This window comes from Delphinapterus leucas, chromosome 16, assembly GCF_059928025.1.
Source record: "Delphinapterus leucas isolate spDelLeu-1000000601 "Yukka" chromosome 16, BTC_Dleu_Yukka2, whole genome shotgun sequence".
NCBI lineage: Eukaryota > Metazoa > Chordata > Mammalia > Artiodactyla > Monodontidae > Delphinapterus > Delphinapterus leucas.
Window position 1 is genome coordinate 41,715,267 of NC_143144.1, and position 16,968 is coordinate 41,732,234.

At 35.9% G+C, this 16,968-nt stretch overlaps 1 protein-coding gene across 1 annotated transcript in view; it reads left to right on the forward strand.

The window, feature by feature from the left end:
* The window catches only part of ZFAND4 (zinc finger AN1-type containing 4), a 60,519-nt gene extending 47,894 nt beyond the window's left edge, over positions 1–12,625 (forward strand). Inside the window, exons 6-9 of the mRNA XM_022564515.3 lie at positions 3,876–5,051; positions 5,568–5,622; positions 10,846–10,963; positions 12,086–12,625. Coding sequence (XP_022420223.3) covers positions 3,876–5,051; positions 5,568–5,622; positions 10,846–10,963; positions 12,086–12,221 — 1,485 coding nt within the window. The 3' untranslated portion in view covers positions 12,222–12,625. The remainder of the gene's footprint in view (positions 1–3,875; positions 5,052–5,567; positions 5,623–10,845; positions 10,964–12,085) is intronic.
* The last annotated feature ends 4,343 nt before the right edge of the window (positions 12,626–16,968 follow it).

Consider the following 16,968-nt stretch of genomic DNA (forward strand, 5'->3'; position numbering starts at 1 on the left):
TGTGTAATCTGTCCATATATATAGTGTTCTGTATATATCAATTAGATAAGTTATTTGAGTTGTTCTGGTTTTCTAATTTTTGTGTGTGTCTGTTTTCCATCAGTTATTCAGAGAAGTGTATTAAAAATCTCCCTTTCTGGTAGTGGATTTGTGTGTTTCTCCTTTTAAGAAGTTTATTTTTGCTTTATGTATTTTGAAACTCTGTCAAACTAGATCAAATGATCTAGTACAGATTTTATGATATCCAAGGAATTGTGATATCTTTCTTGTAGTTTATATTATTATAAAAATTATTATTTATTATCATTATAAAAACGTTTTTATTTATGTCTTGTAATGCACTTGTCTTATTGGTATAAGCTACTTTGTTATTAGTATAGCTGAGCTAGCTTTATTTTGGTTTATGTTTCTATTATATTTCCACTCTGTTACTTTCACTCTATGTTCCTATATTTAAGAATTGTCTCTTGTATTCAGTACATGGTTAGTTTTATTATTTTTTAATCTAAACTGACAAGCTTAAGATTTTCATCTATTACATTTAGTATAATTACCGATACATGTGGATTTTTATCATCTTACTATTTTCTATTTAACCACCTGTTTTATGTTTCTTTTTCTCTCCTTTTTTGTCCTTTTTTAGATTAGTCTATTTTTTGTTATTCAGTTGTTTTTTTTTTTCGGTACATGGGCCTCTCACTGTTGTGGCCTCTCCCGTTGCGGAGCACAGGCTCTGGACGCGCAGGCTCAGCGGCCATGGCTCACGGGCCCAGCCGCTCCGCGGCATGTGGGATCTTCCCGGACTGGGGCACGAACCCGTGTCCCCTGCATCGGCAGGTGGACTCTCAACCGCTGCGCCATCAGGGAAGCCTTGTTATTCAGTTTTTATCCTCTACTACTTTGTTAGCAATTTACTATTATACTAGCCTTGTCAAGTGGTTACTCTAGAGATTATTTGTACATTCTTGACTACTTATAGTCTAATAAAAATGATTTTTACCACTTTGCTTTTAATGCCAGAATCTTAGAACACTAACTCCATTTATACATCCAAACACCTTTTGTGTCATTGTCATGCATTTTAATTTCATATATATTTTGAGCCCCTCAAATTGTTTTATATTGCTAATATTATTTATATTTACCCATATATTTACCTTTTCTGTTGCTCTTTATTCTTTCCTGCAATTACTTGCTTCGTTTAAAGATTTTTTACCTCCCATCTGAATCTTTTAGTGTTTCTTTTAATTTAGGTCTCCTGGCAATTAAGTCTCTTAGATTTTGTCTGAACACTTATTTTACCTTTTTTACTTTGAAAAATGTTCAGTCCTTCAGAAATGTTATACCTGTGAACAACCATGAAAATTTTACCTAGATTCACCAGTTAACATTTTCCCACATTTGTTTTCTTTCCCTGTTTCTTTTACCTGATCTATTTGGGAGTTAGTTGCAGATACAGTAACATTTCCCCCTAAATATTTAATTCAGTATATAACTCCTAAGAACAGAGCCTTCTCCTACATAACCACAATGTAGTTATCACACACATAATTTATCACTGATACACATTACTTCATCCATATTCACATTTCTCCATGTCTCAATAATGTATTCGATAGCATTTTGTTTTATTTTGATTTTTCTTTCTGTTTTCAGTCTGGGATCCAGTCAAGAATCATGCATTGTTGTATTTAGTTGTAATGTTTTCTTGGTCTGCTTTTATACAGAACTATTTCTTAGCCTTTTTTGGACATTCACGTCAGATATTTTTGAAGTGTAGGCCAATTTTGTAGAATATCCTCAGTTTGAGTTTGTCTTATTGCTTCATCATGATTAGATGCAGGTCAAACATTTTTGGCAGGATATTATGTAGACGACATATTCTTTTCAGTTCAGCTCATCAGGGAGAACTTAATGTCAATTTGTAGTATTTTCATTAATTTTTAAAAGAAATTTTGCATTTTTAGTTGATAGTTTATCCAAGAGTAGTTTGAGTTTGAAAAACTCCTGGTGAGAGAGGCTTTTTAATTTTTAAAAATTTCTCTTTTTATTGCATAGAAATCAGAGAACGTTATTTCCATATCTGCTTAATAGAATTTGATTATTTGTGATTTAATATCACTCTTTATGACTGTCCTGTGTATACTTAAGAAAATGGCTAATTCTCTGTTATCAGGGTAAAAGTTTGATATCTGTCTGAAAGATTTGACGTTATTAAATCGTCCTCTATTTCCTTATTTTTTTGTCAGCCTGCTCTCTCTTAGAATGAGAATAGTGATACGTGAAAGTCTGTAATTATTAGTGGGTTTCTGTGTATTTTTCATCTCCCATAGTTTTTGCTTTAAGAAGGTGGTTGTGTGATTTAGTGCATAAATATTAATAACTGTTGTATTTTCATTATACTGCTAATTCTAGATGTTATAAAATGTTTCATCTCCGACCTTCAGCTTGAATTTTCCTTGCCTGATATCAGGCCCATAACCCTTGATACCTTATTGTTTTAATTTGCTTTGTGTACTCTTTCTCATGTCTTTTTTTAATTAACTTTTGATTTACTTTGTTTTAAGAAGATGTTTTATATACAGCATAGAGTTGTTTTTTGCTTTGTGAACCAATTTGAAATTAAAAAAATATACCACTTAATCACATTCACATTTATTGGTATGACTTTTATATTTGGTCTTTTTTTAAATAATTTATTTATTTATTTATTTATTTACTTATGGCTGTGTCGGGTCTTCGTTGCTGCGTGTGGGCTTTCTCTAGTTGTGGCAAGTAGGTGCTACCCTTCGTTGCGGTGCACAGGCTTCTCATTGTGGTGCGCAGGCTTCTCATCGCGGTGGCTTCTCTTGTTGTGGAGCACGGGCTCTAGGTGTGTGGGCTTCAGTAGTTGTGGCACGTGGGCTCAGTAGTTGTGGCACGTGGGCTCTAGAGCACAGGCTCAGTAGTTGTGGCTCACGGTCTTAGCTGCTCTGAGGCATGTGGGATCTTCCCGGGCCAGGACTCGAACCCGTGTCCCCTGCATTGGCAGGCAGATTCTTAACAACTGAGCCACCGGGGACGTCCCTATATTTGGTCCTTAATGTCTTATTATTTTGTTATATTTACAGTTGCTTTATGGCCTATTTTGTGTGTGTATGGGTATGTGAGTGTGTGCTTTTTGGTACTTCAGAAGGCTTTTATTTTTTGTTCTACTGTTTAACTTTATAGTAATATCTTTTATCATGTCCTTATTCTGCCTTTTCCATACTTAATTGTCTTCTCTTTTATTTTTAAAAGATATCTTTTGACTCCTACTTATTAAGTTATAATCAATGAATTTATTTTACTTTCTCTCATCTTTCCTCTTCCATTTTTAATATTTGCATTATTTCTGCTTTTTAAGATAGTATAACATTTACAAATCATTTTTCTAATCTTGTCCCCACTCTTAGTTTTAGGTCTTTAATTAAATATATTACATGCTTACTATCAGTCTTTTTGCTGAAGTTTACCCGTGCTGCTGCTGCTTCTTTTTTTTTTTTTTTTTTTTTTGCGGTACGCGGGCCTCTCACTGTTGTGGCCTCTCCCGCTGCGGAGCACAAGCTCCGGACGCGCAGGCTCAGTGGCCATGGCTCATGGGCCCAGCCGCTCCGCGGCACGTGGGATCTTCCCGGACCAGGGCACGAACCCGTATCCCCTGCATTGGCAGGCGGACTCTCAACCACTGCGCCACCAGGGAAGCCCCAGATTTTAATCTTTTTAAACATTTTAGATTGAGGTAATCCAAATGCCAGTATGTTAACAGAAGTAACCTTTTCTTCCTTCATTAATTTTTGTTAATGGGCAGAGAAAATGACCGTGTAAATAATTATATATTCCCTCTTTTCTTTTAGCCTAAGAAGCCTGTCAAGGTAAAACCTCGTCCACCTGTAGTTCCTCGACCTTCCAGTAGTTCCACGGCAGCTGCTCGCCACAGATTGTTAAGGGTTCTCCCCCACACTGGGCAGCCTTGTTTACCTTCTTCTGGGAACACATATCTGCCTGACTCGGCCAGCAATGCCATTTCAAGTTTGCCAGCTCTGCCCCCTGCTGATATATCCATATCATCTATCGCTAGTGATTTTATTAAGGAAGACAGTAACTGGGAGAGTAACACACAGTCTCATTCCAATAGTGGCTTCAAACTACCACCTCAGATACCCCCTATGGAGTTTGAAAATGACAAAGAGCTTGCTGATTCTGTTCTCCATCTTGGATCATCCCTACCTAGGCAGACAAAAAACTTTTCAGGAAATTTGTCATCTAATAATGAGGATGACACTGTTTTATTTCCAACTTCAGAAGAGTGTGTAACTGAAGAATCGCTTCTACCTGAAGTGGGTTCGTTTGCTTCCTTTACCGAAGGAAATGCTGATGAACAGAGCAGTGGCTTAGAAGGCACACAGAAGGTAAATCCAGAATTCTCACTCACTAATGGTGATAAAGGGTTGAAAGCTACAGAGCAGCATCTTAAACATGTTGCAAGAGTGTTGAGTGGTGAATCAGTAGAAACTGCAGTTCTCGACCACCGTGAATTAAGTCCTCACAAGAATAGACTCTTATCACCTCTTCACTGTTCTGCACCAATGTCACTACATAACTCTCTGGTGAAACCACAGAGACAGTCCAAACGTTTTGAGTCTGGGAACCTCCAGTCTTCTGCTTCACAAAATGTGCTTCGGTCGCTGGACATTCGAAATATAACTGATTCTTCTTTCCCTAGGACTACTTGCTTTCGAGCTGTTAAAGTCGATTCACCTGGGAAAAGATCTGATATTATTTCTAAAGTTGAGGCTCGGGATATCACAGAAATGGCTAACAAGGCATCCAAAGAGCCTGTTGGTTGTGTAAATAATATAGGTTTTCTTGCTTCGCTGGCCCGGAGCGCAAGCAGAGACAGCTTGCAGAGCACACGTGGGGCAGGCAGGCTTCGAACCTCTGGAATTGGGCTGTTTACAAACCTCCAGCATTTTCAGGAAGAAAGCCTTAGGAAAAGTTCTCCCCAGTTAGAACCTACAGAATTTTTTTTAGTAAGTATTTGCCTTTCAATATGTTCTACTAGTTATCCATGTAGTGATTCAACATATAGTTTGTTTTTTGTTTATACATTAAATAAAGAGGCCTAAGGTTGAATTCTTTTCATAACTTTCTCTTAAAATGTTTATCTAGTTTGTAGAAAATTTTTTTGACAGTTGAATTTTAAATAATGTTTTGGTCCTAAATTGAGAACTGTAATTTGAGAGTAGCTTTGTGTAAACAGTTTATCATGTATTTTTAAATACTAAATATTTTTATTAATGTTTTTCCTCAATAAGAACTTTTATTTGAGCCATCGAATTTTACTTTCTTATAGATAAAGAGTAAGTACAATATTGATGGATGGGACAATCAGGTTCCAAGTTAATTTAATTAAAAACAGATTAAATAATTTTAAATGAAAGCTCAGCAGCATTTTTATAATAAAATATAATTATTTCATGTTTGGTGATCTTTCCTTCTATTTTCCATTAACTCACCTCTACAGATGTTTTGTGTTTTAATTGTAGTCTGCCCGTGGTATTGGAATGAATGGAAATAATACAGCAGCAGGGAAAAGAGTAGGTAAGCAACAGATAATTTTGAAAACGATATAAGGCTAATAGTCATAGTATTATGCATACTATGAATTTGAATTTTCAAAGAGAAATGAGAACATTCTCTGTGGTAAGTACAGAGTAAACTTTCCCTCAACTTTGTTCCGCTTAAGAAAATGATTATGAGAACTGACTGTAGGACATATTTGAAGAATCAAACAAAAATTGAAATTGAGGTCTCTGTTGTCTGGGAAAAGATACGGTCTATGCGAAAAGATAAGATGCATGAAAAATTAACATGTAGTTCGCAACCCTCCCAGTCCCTGGCCACTCTAGAGCCATGCTGGGTGCTGGATGGGTTTTGAGGAAATACCCTAGAAAGGTGTTTCTTAAAGTCATCGTCCAATATCAAGGACAGTAGTAAGAGCTCCATTTGATGAACTGTTTTTTTCTGGATGAAAGAAAGGGACAGTCTCTTTGACTAGCCCTTTCCAAGGCATAGTAGCAGAAATGACTATATTCTTAGCACTCACTTACATTAATAACACCTTAAAGGTGGACTGGCCAGCCATAATTTCCTAAGAAGCCATTACTATCTTCATTTTTTGTGTTTTAATACCCAGACTAGAGATGGAAACTCTACCGAAGATGTACCACCTTTGTAGGCTCGAAGTTCTAAAGAATACATTATATATTATGGTTGCCATGTTACTTTCATATCTTTAAAGAGATACCTAGGGTTTGTTTCCACTACTGTATAAGGCCCAAGGTTCTAAAGTCTTAATATATCCACTTTTTAATTTTTTTATTGTGATAAAACCCACATAACAAAATTTAATATCTTAACCATTTTTAAGTGTACAATTGAATGACATTAAGTAATTAACATTTTTGGCCAACCAGCACCACCATACATCTCCAGAACTCTTTTCATCTTGAAAAACAGAAACTCTGTACCCATTAAACATTAACTCCACATGCCTCCCTCTCCCCAGGCCTTGGCAACCACTGTTCTATTTTCTGTCTCTATAGTTTTAACTACTCTAAGTACCTCATATAAGTGAAATCATTCAGTGTTTGTCTTTTCATGCCTGGCTTACTTAGCATAGTGTTCTCAAGGTTCATCTATGTTTTAGCATGTGTCAAAATTCCCATACTTTTTAAAGCTGAATAATATTCCATTGTATGTATATACAACACTCTGCATACCTCTGCATCTATGGATGGAGACTTGTGTTGCTTCCACATTTTACCTGTTGTGAATAATGTTATTACAGACACGAGTATACAAATATCTCTTTGAGACTCTGATTACAATTCTTTTGGGTATATACCCAGAAGTGGAATTGCTGGTTCATATGGTAATTCTATTTTTAATTTTTTGAGGAACTGCCATACTGTTTTCCGTAGTAGCTGTACCATGTCACATTCCCACCAGCAGTGTACAAGGTTTCCAATTTTTCTACATTCTCACCAATACTTGGTATTTTCTGTTTTGTTTTGTTTTGTTTGATAGTGGGCATCCTAACAGGTGTGAGGTAGTATCTTATTGTGGTTTTGATTTGCATTTCCCTGATGGTTAGTGAAGTTGAGTATCTCTTAATGTGCTTAACCATTTGCATATCTTTGCAGAAATATGTGTTCAAATCGCTTGCCCATTTTTGAATTTGATTGTTTTTTGTTGTTGAGTTTTAGGTGACTCTATATATTGGATGTTAATTCCTTATATATGATTTGCAAATATTTTATCCCATTCTGTAGGTTGCCTTTTTACTTTGTTGACAATGTCTTGATGCACAATAGTTTTTAATTTTCATGAAGTTCAATTTGTCTATTTTTTCCTTTGTTGCCTGTGTCTGGTGTTGTGTTCAATAAATTGTTGCCATATCCAGTGACATGAAGCTTTTCCCATATATTTTATTTTAGGAGTCTTATAGTTTTAGGTCTTACATTAGGTCTTGCATACATTTGAATTAATGTTTATATATGGTGTAATGTAAGGGCCCAACGTTATTCTTTTCCATGTGGATATCCAGTTTTCGAGGCACCATTTGTTAAAAAGACTGTCCTTTTCCCCATCAAATGGTCTTGGCACCCTTGTCAGAATCATTTGATTATATATGTGAGGGTTTATTTCTGGGTTCTTAATTGTATTCCATTGATCTGTATGTCTGTCTTTATGCCAGTGCCACAGTTTTGATTATTATAATGTATCTACTTTTAATGTTATAATTATTTTTCTTTGACACCTATTTAAATCTGTCCAGTCCTAACCCCCAGCTCAGCCTCTTGGAAGTTTGTGTTGTACTTGTCGCATCTCTCTCAACTCTAATTCAGCCTGCAGTGCTTTCTTCTCTTCTCACTGCTCCTCTGAAACTGCCATTGCTGAGGTCACCAAAGGTCTACATAATTTCAAATCCAGTGGATACTTCTGTATCCTTATCTTACTTGATTGTTATGGCCTTCTTCTTGAAATAGTTTTTTTTTTCTTTTCCTTTCTTTCTCCCTTTTTATTTCTTTTTTTATTCTGGGCTATTACATTTTTGTAGATTTTTGGTTTTGTTTGTTTTTGGTTTTTTTAAGCCTCAGTTTTCTTTTTAACTTGTTTTACCAGTCCCTCTGCTTGTCCCCAGGTGTATACTCTTTTGATTGATTTCATTTAGGTCAAGTCATCAACTGCTACCTGCAGTGATGATTCTCCAAACTACAGCCATGTAACTTGCTGCTGTTTTCTTTCATTAATAACTGTATCGTTCTGAATTGCCTAGAAGAGTCTGTGAAAGTTTTGGCATAAGTTTCGTTTAATTGACTTAATCGAGTTCCTCCATGGGTCCTCTTTGCTTTTCACTGTAGGGTCTCCCTTGGAAATCTTATCCATCTTCACAGCTTTCGTTATCATTTTCAGGCACATGATTACCAAACTTGCATCTTGAACACCGTTTAACACTTCGTTTGCTGCCTTATTCTGTTGGGTGAATTTTTATAGATTATTGTGTTAGATCAAATATCAGACCATATTTCCTAAATGTTGGTCTAATTAGACCAACATTTAGGAAATGCCAAACAAGTGAGTTAATCCAAATATCTTTACTCTCGTTCTGAAAAGCAACTGTTCGCATTGGCATTATTTTATTGACTTTTTCTTTATTCATATGTTCATTACACATTTGAGAGAAGGCTTCAGAGAGGAGTTGATGATTGATGATATCTTCTTACAGGATGAGTAGAGTTTTACTAGGTTGACAAGGTTACTGGAACATTTTAGAAGAAGAGATTGCACATGTGAATGGGTCTGGCGCATCACTCAGGGTGGGTATGATGTGGCAGATGACAAAAAATGACTCTGGAAAGTTAGAAAGGTATCATATTGGACATGTGACCTTGAATGTCAATCCATGGAAGTTGAATTTTTCCTGTTGGTAGTAGGGAACCTATATATTAGGGCTGGTTCCTAGCATGGAGTATATGACTAATAATTTTATTTTTCTCTGGTTGGTAGAAGGATATATGGAAACCATTCTCATAGGAGAAGACTGTGGTTATGTTTCTGTGCCACCTTATTTCGGTCACTACTATGTTCTCTGTTTCTGCACATTCACAAGAGTTCTTGAATAAAAAAAAAAAGCTTGGGAAACATTGAATTAAGCACCCCCAAGCAAAGAAAAACATGAAAATATGACTACACTGAACTAAATTTTCGTCAACAGATTTTTCTTCTACTGTTGTTTAAGGAAGAATATCCTAAGCCTGAATTTCAAAGATAATTGCAATTAGATGAGCTTCAGAGGATATCTGGTAGTATATGCCTTTCCTCTGTGTCCTGTGCAAATGCTTGTCTTATTTTTATTATTTAAGAAGAGGAAAGTATCCCATCACCTTTGTGAAATGTTCCTGATAACTCTAAGTGCACTTGAAGAAGAAAGTGCTTATTATTAACTTGAGTTGGTGCCTGGCCACCATTAGGAGTCATAAGTTAGTTTCCAGTTTTAGGCAATTTTTTTTTTCCAGTTTTGGGCGAGATCTTGGACTGTATTTTAGCCTAGTAATAAAGCATACTTAATTTTATTGGGCTTGTATATCCAGCACCCAGTTTGGGTTGTGGCAAAAGGCATAGTGCCAATTAATTGTAATTCCAACTTTTCAAACCCTTGAAGGATTTTCAGAGACTTTTAGCTGCCAGATAAACATTAAGCCCAGACCTCTCAAACCTTTTTCAGTAGTAGAGAATAGGTATCATCTGTATTGACACTCTGCCATTTTTCTTCTCACTTCTTCCCTTTGTTTTTGCTTTCTTTGTTTGCCTCTTGTTTCTTGGCCTTTGGGTGCCACCACGCACTGTGTACTTACACTGTTAGTGTAACAAGTATGGATAGTGACATTGAGTCTCTCTGCTTATGAGTGGGGTTTGTTGGAATTCTGCTCAGTTCTAAAAGCGTTTCACTTAGTATTTAAAGAAATTGATTTAATTCTTTCTCATATAATAGCAGGTGTGCTCTTATTTTTAAGGTAAAAAATCAAGTTGTTACAATAGCCCAGAATTTAGTAAATATTTTCTGAAAAGGTAGTAGTACTGTGAAATCGAGCAGTGTACCCTGTGAGTCACTATTGATAATATGATATTTTATATAAATATAACATTTAAATTTTTCAGAATGCTTTTTGTATGTGAGAACTGAGTTGACCTTTAAACACTTAGAAACTTAGGGAGAAAAATACATGTCCTGTTATCATAAAAATGAACAAATTGAAGTTTTGAAAGAATAACTTGCTTGTGGTTTGATGAATTTAGTTTCTATGGTATAATTAGGTCTAAAAGACCAGTTTCATGATATTCTTGTGCTCCTTCTTGGTGTGAAAGGACAGGGTGATTATAATACATATTATATTGTTCCTCAGAAGCCTCATAAATATGATTTTGAACCAGATATTCTTCTTGATTCTCTGCCAAAGTTCAGTATACTTTAAATATACTGAGTGTCCTCAGAAATAATTAGAAAGGTGTTGGTATGTAAAAAATATAAGTCCTAAAAATATGTCTTAGTCAGTAGAAACCTACCACATCTTAAAAAATATAACAGTTCTAGTGCATCTTTACTTGCAATTCTGTAAATAATTTTAGATATTAAAAAAGCACTAATTAATTTGTTATGGCTTAGAGGTTTGCTGTGGCAGGAATGTGTTTAATGTTTTAATAGTATCTCACATCTAGAATTTTATGTCTGTATTAATCAAGGTGTGCTTTCTCTAACAGGAGAACGTACTCATCACTTCCCACCCGTGAAAGCCCCTGTTCAAACAAAGAAGAAAACAACAAAGCATTGTTTTCTTTGTGGAAAGAAAACTGGACTGGCTACTAGCTACGAATGCAGGCAGGTTGGCTAGCTGAAAAGCTGGGATGCTTTTTTTGTGGTGACCCAGTGTGGGGATACAATACAAAATGTTCTTTAAATTGCCTATTCATAACATCATTAAGATGATGTTCAAATAGCAGACCCAGCTGAACTCCTTATTGGCTGAAGTAAAGAGCAAGTAGATAGCTTATGTGTTTCCAGTCATGAGATCCTCCCCTGCCCTTTAAAGTAGGACATATAAACCAATGGAAGTGCACTTTCTTTGTCTTATGATAGATATACTTGGTTTCTTTTTGACTGTGGCTTGGAAGAACCCCTCCTCCAAGATTCTATTTAATTTAATTTATTTATTTGGCCACTCTGAGTGGCATGCAGGATGCAGGATCTTAATTCCCCAACCAGGGATTGAACCCTTGCCCCCTGCAGTGGAAGTGTGGAGTTCTAACCACTGGACCACCAGGGAATTCTCAATTCTATTTTAACTTAAACAAAAAAGGACTAAATTTAACATTAATGTACTATAAATTATGATTATATGGTACACTTTTCAAAACAGATGAATAATATGTTTATAAAAATAATTTTTTCCTACCCATAATTATTTCTTTCATTAGCATTGCTAATATGCTCCGAGGATGGTGTCTGCCCTTAGGTTGAGGCCAGGCATTAAACAAAGCTGCTGCTTTTTAGAGTGTATTCTGTTCAAATGGAAACAGCTTATCTTGTTGCTAGAAGTACTTTAAAATCCTTTCATGGCATAGTTAGGTTTTACATAATTTAATTTTCTTATGAGACTGAATTTCTCAGAAATTCAGAGTTCTCCCAGGTTTACTAGATATAAGAGGAAGTGGTAGATATATTTATTGCTTTTTGCAGTTTTACTACTTCCTAGAGGTCAACAGCCTGTTTCACTCCAGAAGAGATTCTTTATTATAAAGTCTCATATTCATAGACAATTAACCGGTTCTTTTTTTGGGGTGCTTGTGCTTGTTTATGAGTAGAAGGGAAATGTCAGCCCTGCAATTCCAAAGAGAACTAAAGGGCTCGTGATGGACTACGTGAAATCAAGCTTTGATCTCCCAGAGAGATGAGGTTCTTGTAGAAATGTGACTATTCACATAAACTTTTTTTGTGCTTTAGATGTGGAAACAACTTCTGTGCATCTCATCGCTATGCAGAAGCTCACAGCTGCACCTATGATTACAAGAGTGCAGGGAGGAGATACTTACAGGAGGCAAATCCTGTGGTTAATGCACCAAAACTTCCAAAAATCTAACTCTTGCTCTGCACCTAAATGTTCTGCCCGAGGAATCGTATTACAATGACAGAAGAAATATTTAGACTGCATTATTTTTGTTCGACTCCAAAAGATTTGCCAAATAACAAAAGCATATAATGCATACTGTTGGAGAATGAGAATGCTACTGTATTTGACATCTTCATTCTTTGGTGAATCAAAAGTTTTAAAAGTAGTTTTAAAAACTTTAAACTATAATGATTTAGCTTTGTTATTGCATGTCATGTGTTAAGTATTTTATATTTGATACTGCAATTTTACTAGACAAGTCTTCAAAAGATGCACTTTAGGAAGTTAACATTGACTATGTAACCAGCTTCCATGTTGTACAGAAATAAGCCTTCATGTAATGGCTCTACTCAAATCTACAGTTTTTTTTGTGGGGGTGGGGTGGGTGGGGATTTAAAGCAAATATCCCATACGTGAAAGTTTATTGAGTTTACTGGCAAGTTCCTTTTTATTTCAAGCTTTTTGTAAAAAAAAGAACATTTGGTTTTCCAGTGTGGTTTTAACACATATATTTCTTCCATATTCAGACTGGCATTCAGATATGTATCCATTCTATAAAACACATCATGTTAATCATAGTATATATTTCTTAAAATACTACTTTTTGAATGGTAGTTTTAAAATAGATGATGTCCCACTTGTTGCCATTAAATACAGAACCCAACTTTTCACTTTTTGAAAAATGGCTATACAGAAAACAAAATCTCACAGCTTGGTTTGTTTTTCTTATGTTGAGTGCTATTACCAGGAGAAATTCAAATAAATATTCAATTTCATTATGATTTTGATTATTTACAATAATTTTTCTTTTATAAATACTTTAAAATAAAACAGTTTAATTAAATAAATCAGTAATTTATTCTACTTGGAAAAAATGACTGTCAGTATAAAAGAACGCTTTTAAGGTGTAAGGGCCCTGCTCCCCAGATGTAGCTAATATACCAGCTTTTGGGAGGCCACTTGCTTTATGGAAGCTTAGTTGAATCTGATGCTGAACCCTGGTAAATAGCTGGCAGGCAACCCAAGTAGACTCTGCAGCTCTAGTCCAACCCAAGTGGGATCTGCACTGGTACCAGAGGGCTAATTTAGGTGCTCCACAGGGCCACAGGGCCTCTTTCTCCATGCAAGGCTGAATGAAATGAAGAGTTCCGTTACCCTTCCTATGCTTCCTATAAGAGGTTAAATGTTGAGTGGAGAAAGATTACTTCAGAGCAAGAAGGAAATACATTTACAAAAGGGAAAGGTGAGAAATTAGTGGAGTAGTGATGCAATTAGGGGTTGATAGCATACTTTTTAAGGGGGGCTATATAGGCTAATGAAAAATATTTCCATCTGTGTTGAGCAGTTCAGCTTTTACTCTATTACATGGATAGGCTGCTGAAAAATGGGCCAAGACGTATTTATTCTATAGATAAATATGGATGCTTAGGACATGTTTGGTATATGCTTAGTGCACTATGCTTTATAAACCAAGACCATGTAGAAATAAGTCTTGTTTTAAGTTTACCAAAGATTTTGGTCAAAGTTGAGTCTTTTTTTTCTAATTTCTAAGTCACTGAGAAATAAACCAGTTTAATTCAAGAAACTATATATATATATATATATATATATATATTTTTAAACATCTTTATTGGAGTGTAATTGCTTTACAATGGTGTGTTAGTTTCTGCTGTATAACAAAGGGAATCCGCTATATACATACATATATCCCCTGGGAGGCATTTCTTTATGCCTTAAATTCTTACGGGGAAGTGATCATAATTTTTAGAGACTTCAGATCTATCCTTGCATTGCTAATAATTAGCAGAATGCCTTGCATATAGGCACTGGTTAAACATTAAATAAATTAATTTTATTGGACAGCTTACCATGACAAAAAATTAAGGCATTTATATTGTTTTATATAACTAAACTAACTTTATATAATAAGATCTAGTTTCTGGATTTTTTTAAACAGTAACCATTTGGTTTTAGCAACACTAAAAGTCTGAAAATTTTTAACTTTTACCTACATGAAATATTTTCAAGTTTAGTGAACTTTAATCATTCTAATATGGGAACCTTAAATACTAAGATGTTTTAAAATTTTATCAGTGTTGTTAACTTGTGGAGGTATTTAATTTTAAAAAGAAGGGAATTAATTTTCTGATATATGTTTCATATGGTTTTATGCCATCATGATAGATAATTCAGTCCTGTATGTAGCAGTGTTTCCCAAATTATGACTGCTATACCACTACTGGAACATGAGATGATTTTAAGTGATACATGGATGAACATTTTTTTTTTTTTTTTTTTTTTTGCGGTACGCGGGCCTCTCACTGCTGTGGTCTCTCCCGTTGTGGAGCACAGGCTCCGGACGCACAGCCTCAGCGGCCATGGCTCACAGGCCCAGCCGCTCCGCGGCATGTGGGATCCTCTCGGACCGGGGCACGAACCCGTGTCCCCTGCATCGGCAGGCGGACTCTCAACCACTGCGCCACCAGGGAAGCCCAACATTTTTTAATAATTATATATTGTATCAGAAAAAAAATGTAACTCTAAGTAACTTAAGTTGAAAATAAAATAAGTTGATATAGGTTAAAAAAAACTGATTGAAAATTGCCAAGCAAGGGTACATACAACAAAAATCATAAAAGTTGATGCGAATGACTGAAATTTAGGAAAGAAGGTTTGATGTTCTCATTTTTCTTTGAAAATTATGTTAAACTTTCAAAGTGATTGATGAAAGTAAATTACATAGTTTTAGAAAAAGTATATAAAGATGAAAAATGAAAGTAAAAATGTCACCGTGTACCTCCCCCAATCTCTTTTAATAATTTCTATTTTAGTTTTTCTGGTAGTTACCGTCCTAACAGTAGCCAATATAAACATTATTTTTTGATGCCCCATTATTACAGGTAAGGAATTTAGCATGATAACACATTACTTCAAGACTGTACTTCCCAATTTTTTAGTGCGTTAGTCTGCTCATGCTGCCATAACACAAAATACCACAGACTGGGTGGCTTAAACAGAGAAAACTGTGAGAACAGAAATTAAACAACAGAAATTAATTTTCTCACAGTTCTGGAGGCTTGAAGTCCCACTTCAAGGGATCCAGCAGGGTGGATTTCTGGTAAGATCTTTCTTCCTGGCTTTCAGAGAGCTGCTCTCTTTCTGTCCTCGCATGGTCTTCCCTCAGTGTGCACACACGGAACTTTGATGTCTCTTCTTACAAAGACAGTAATACCATGGGATCAGGGCCTCTCTCTAATGACCTCATTTAACCTTAATTACTTCCTTACTCCAAATACAGCCATGCTGGGGGTTAGGGCTTCAACATATGAATTTGGAGGAGACACATATTTAGTCCAAAATGATGTTATTTTTAGTTACAGTAGTTATTTCAAATTCACTCACTCCTCTGCAGTTACTCTAGTCCATGTTACCATAGCTTTCACTTGAGCTATTGCAATAGCTTCCTAACCGGGCTGCTTAAATTAGTTCTATGTCCTTCATAACCCACTGTCTACTCTTAACCGTAGTGTGCTTGCAGAACCAAAAAATTGAGCACATCGATGCTCGCAGTGTATCAGTGACTTCTTGTGTTCTTAGAATAAAGACCCAAATCCTTAACCCTTCTTACTAATAAGGCTCCTGTGTGGTCTGGTCCCCATCTACTTCTCCAGCCTCATATTGTACTGTTTATCCATGCTTTCTGGGATTTGCCCACACTAACTTTTACTTTTCCCAGCCTGTTTTCCCTTGTTAACACCCACTCTTTATTCAGATGCCAACTCCATCTTTACTTCCTGAAGGAAGCAAACCTCTGTGTAACTATTGCCCACGTTAAGAAATAAGAAACATTGTCAGTACCCCAGAACTCATTCCTGCCTCCTACCCTTTCCCAATCACTCCCACCATCCTTCCATACTGTGATAGTCATTTTCTTGCATTTTTTAATGGTTTTACCATCTAAGCATGTATCCCTGCAGTTTTGCTTTACAAAAACAAAAACCTTTACCTAGTGGAATTGTATGGCATGTGTTCTTTATCTGGCTTTTTTCATTCAGTGTTGATTATGAGACTTATTTGTGTCGCATGTAGTTGTACTTAATTTTTATCGAAGTATTCTTCTATATGACTGTGCCACAATTTATGTTTCCATTTACCGCTGATGCACATTTGGGTTGTTTCTAGCCTTGAGTATTATATACAATGCTGCTATGGACATTTGTGCACATGTCTCCTCGAGCACATGTATACACATTTCTCTTGAGTCTACACCTAAGAGCATAGTTGCTGGATCATGGATGATTATTGTGTTCCTTCAACCTATTAGATGATATCAATGAATTTTCCAAAATGGATTTTACCAGCTTATCTCTACTCATAGCAGTTTGAGAGTACTCTGTTTCACATCCTTACCAGTACTTACTATCTCTAGTCATTCCAGTGATTGGTTTTTGTTTACTTCTCACATGTTCCTGCTTGTCGCAGCCAGCTCCAAGTTACCTTTCTTTACAGCTTTAGGGGTGAGGGGTGGAGTACGATCCCAGCTTTGGAGGGGAGAGGGTCTCCCTTGAATGATATTGAGCCTTGACTTCTGTCTCCCTGGCCCTGTGAGTCATGGTTTGGCGTATACACTTAGTATAGACAGGATTTCAGTGCTCTGCCTACCTCTTTGGATGCATGCTTTCACTTAGATTTCAGCCCAGTGATTCTCAAGACTCTT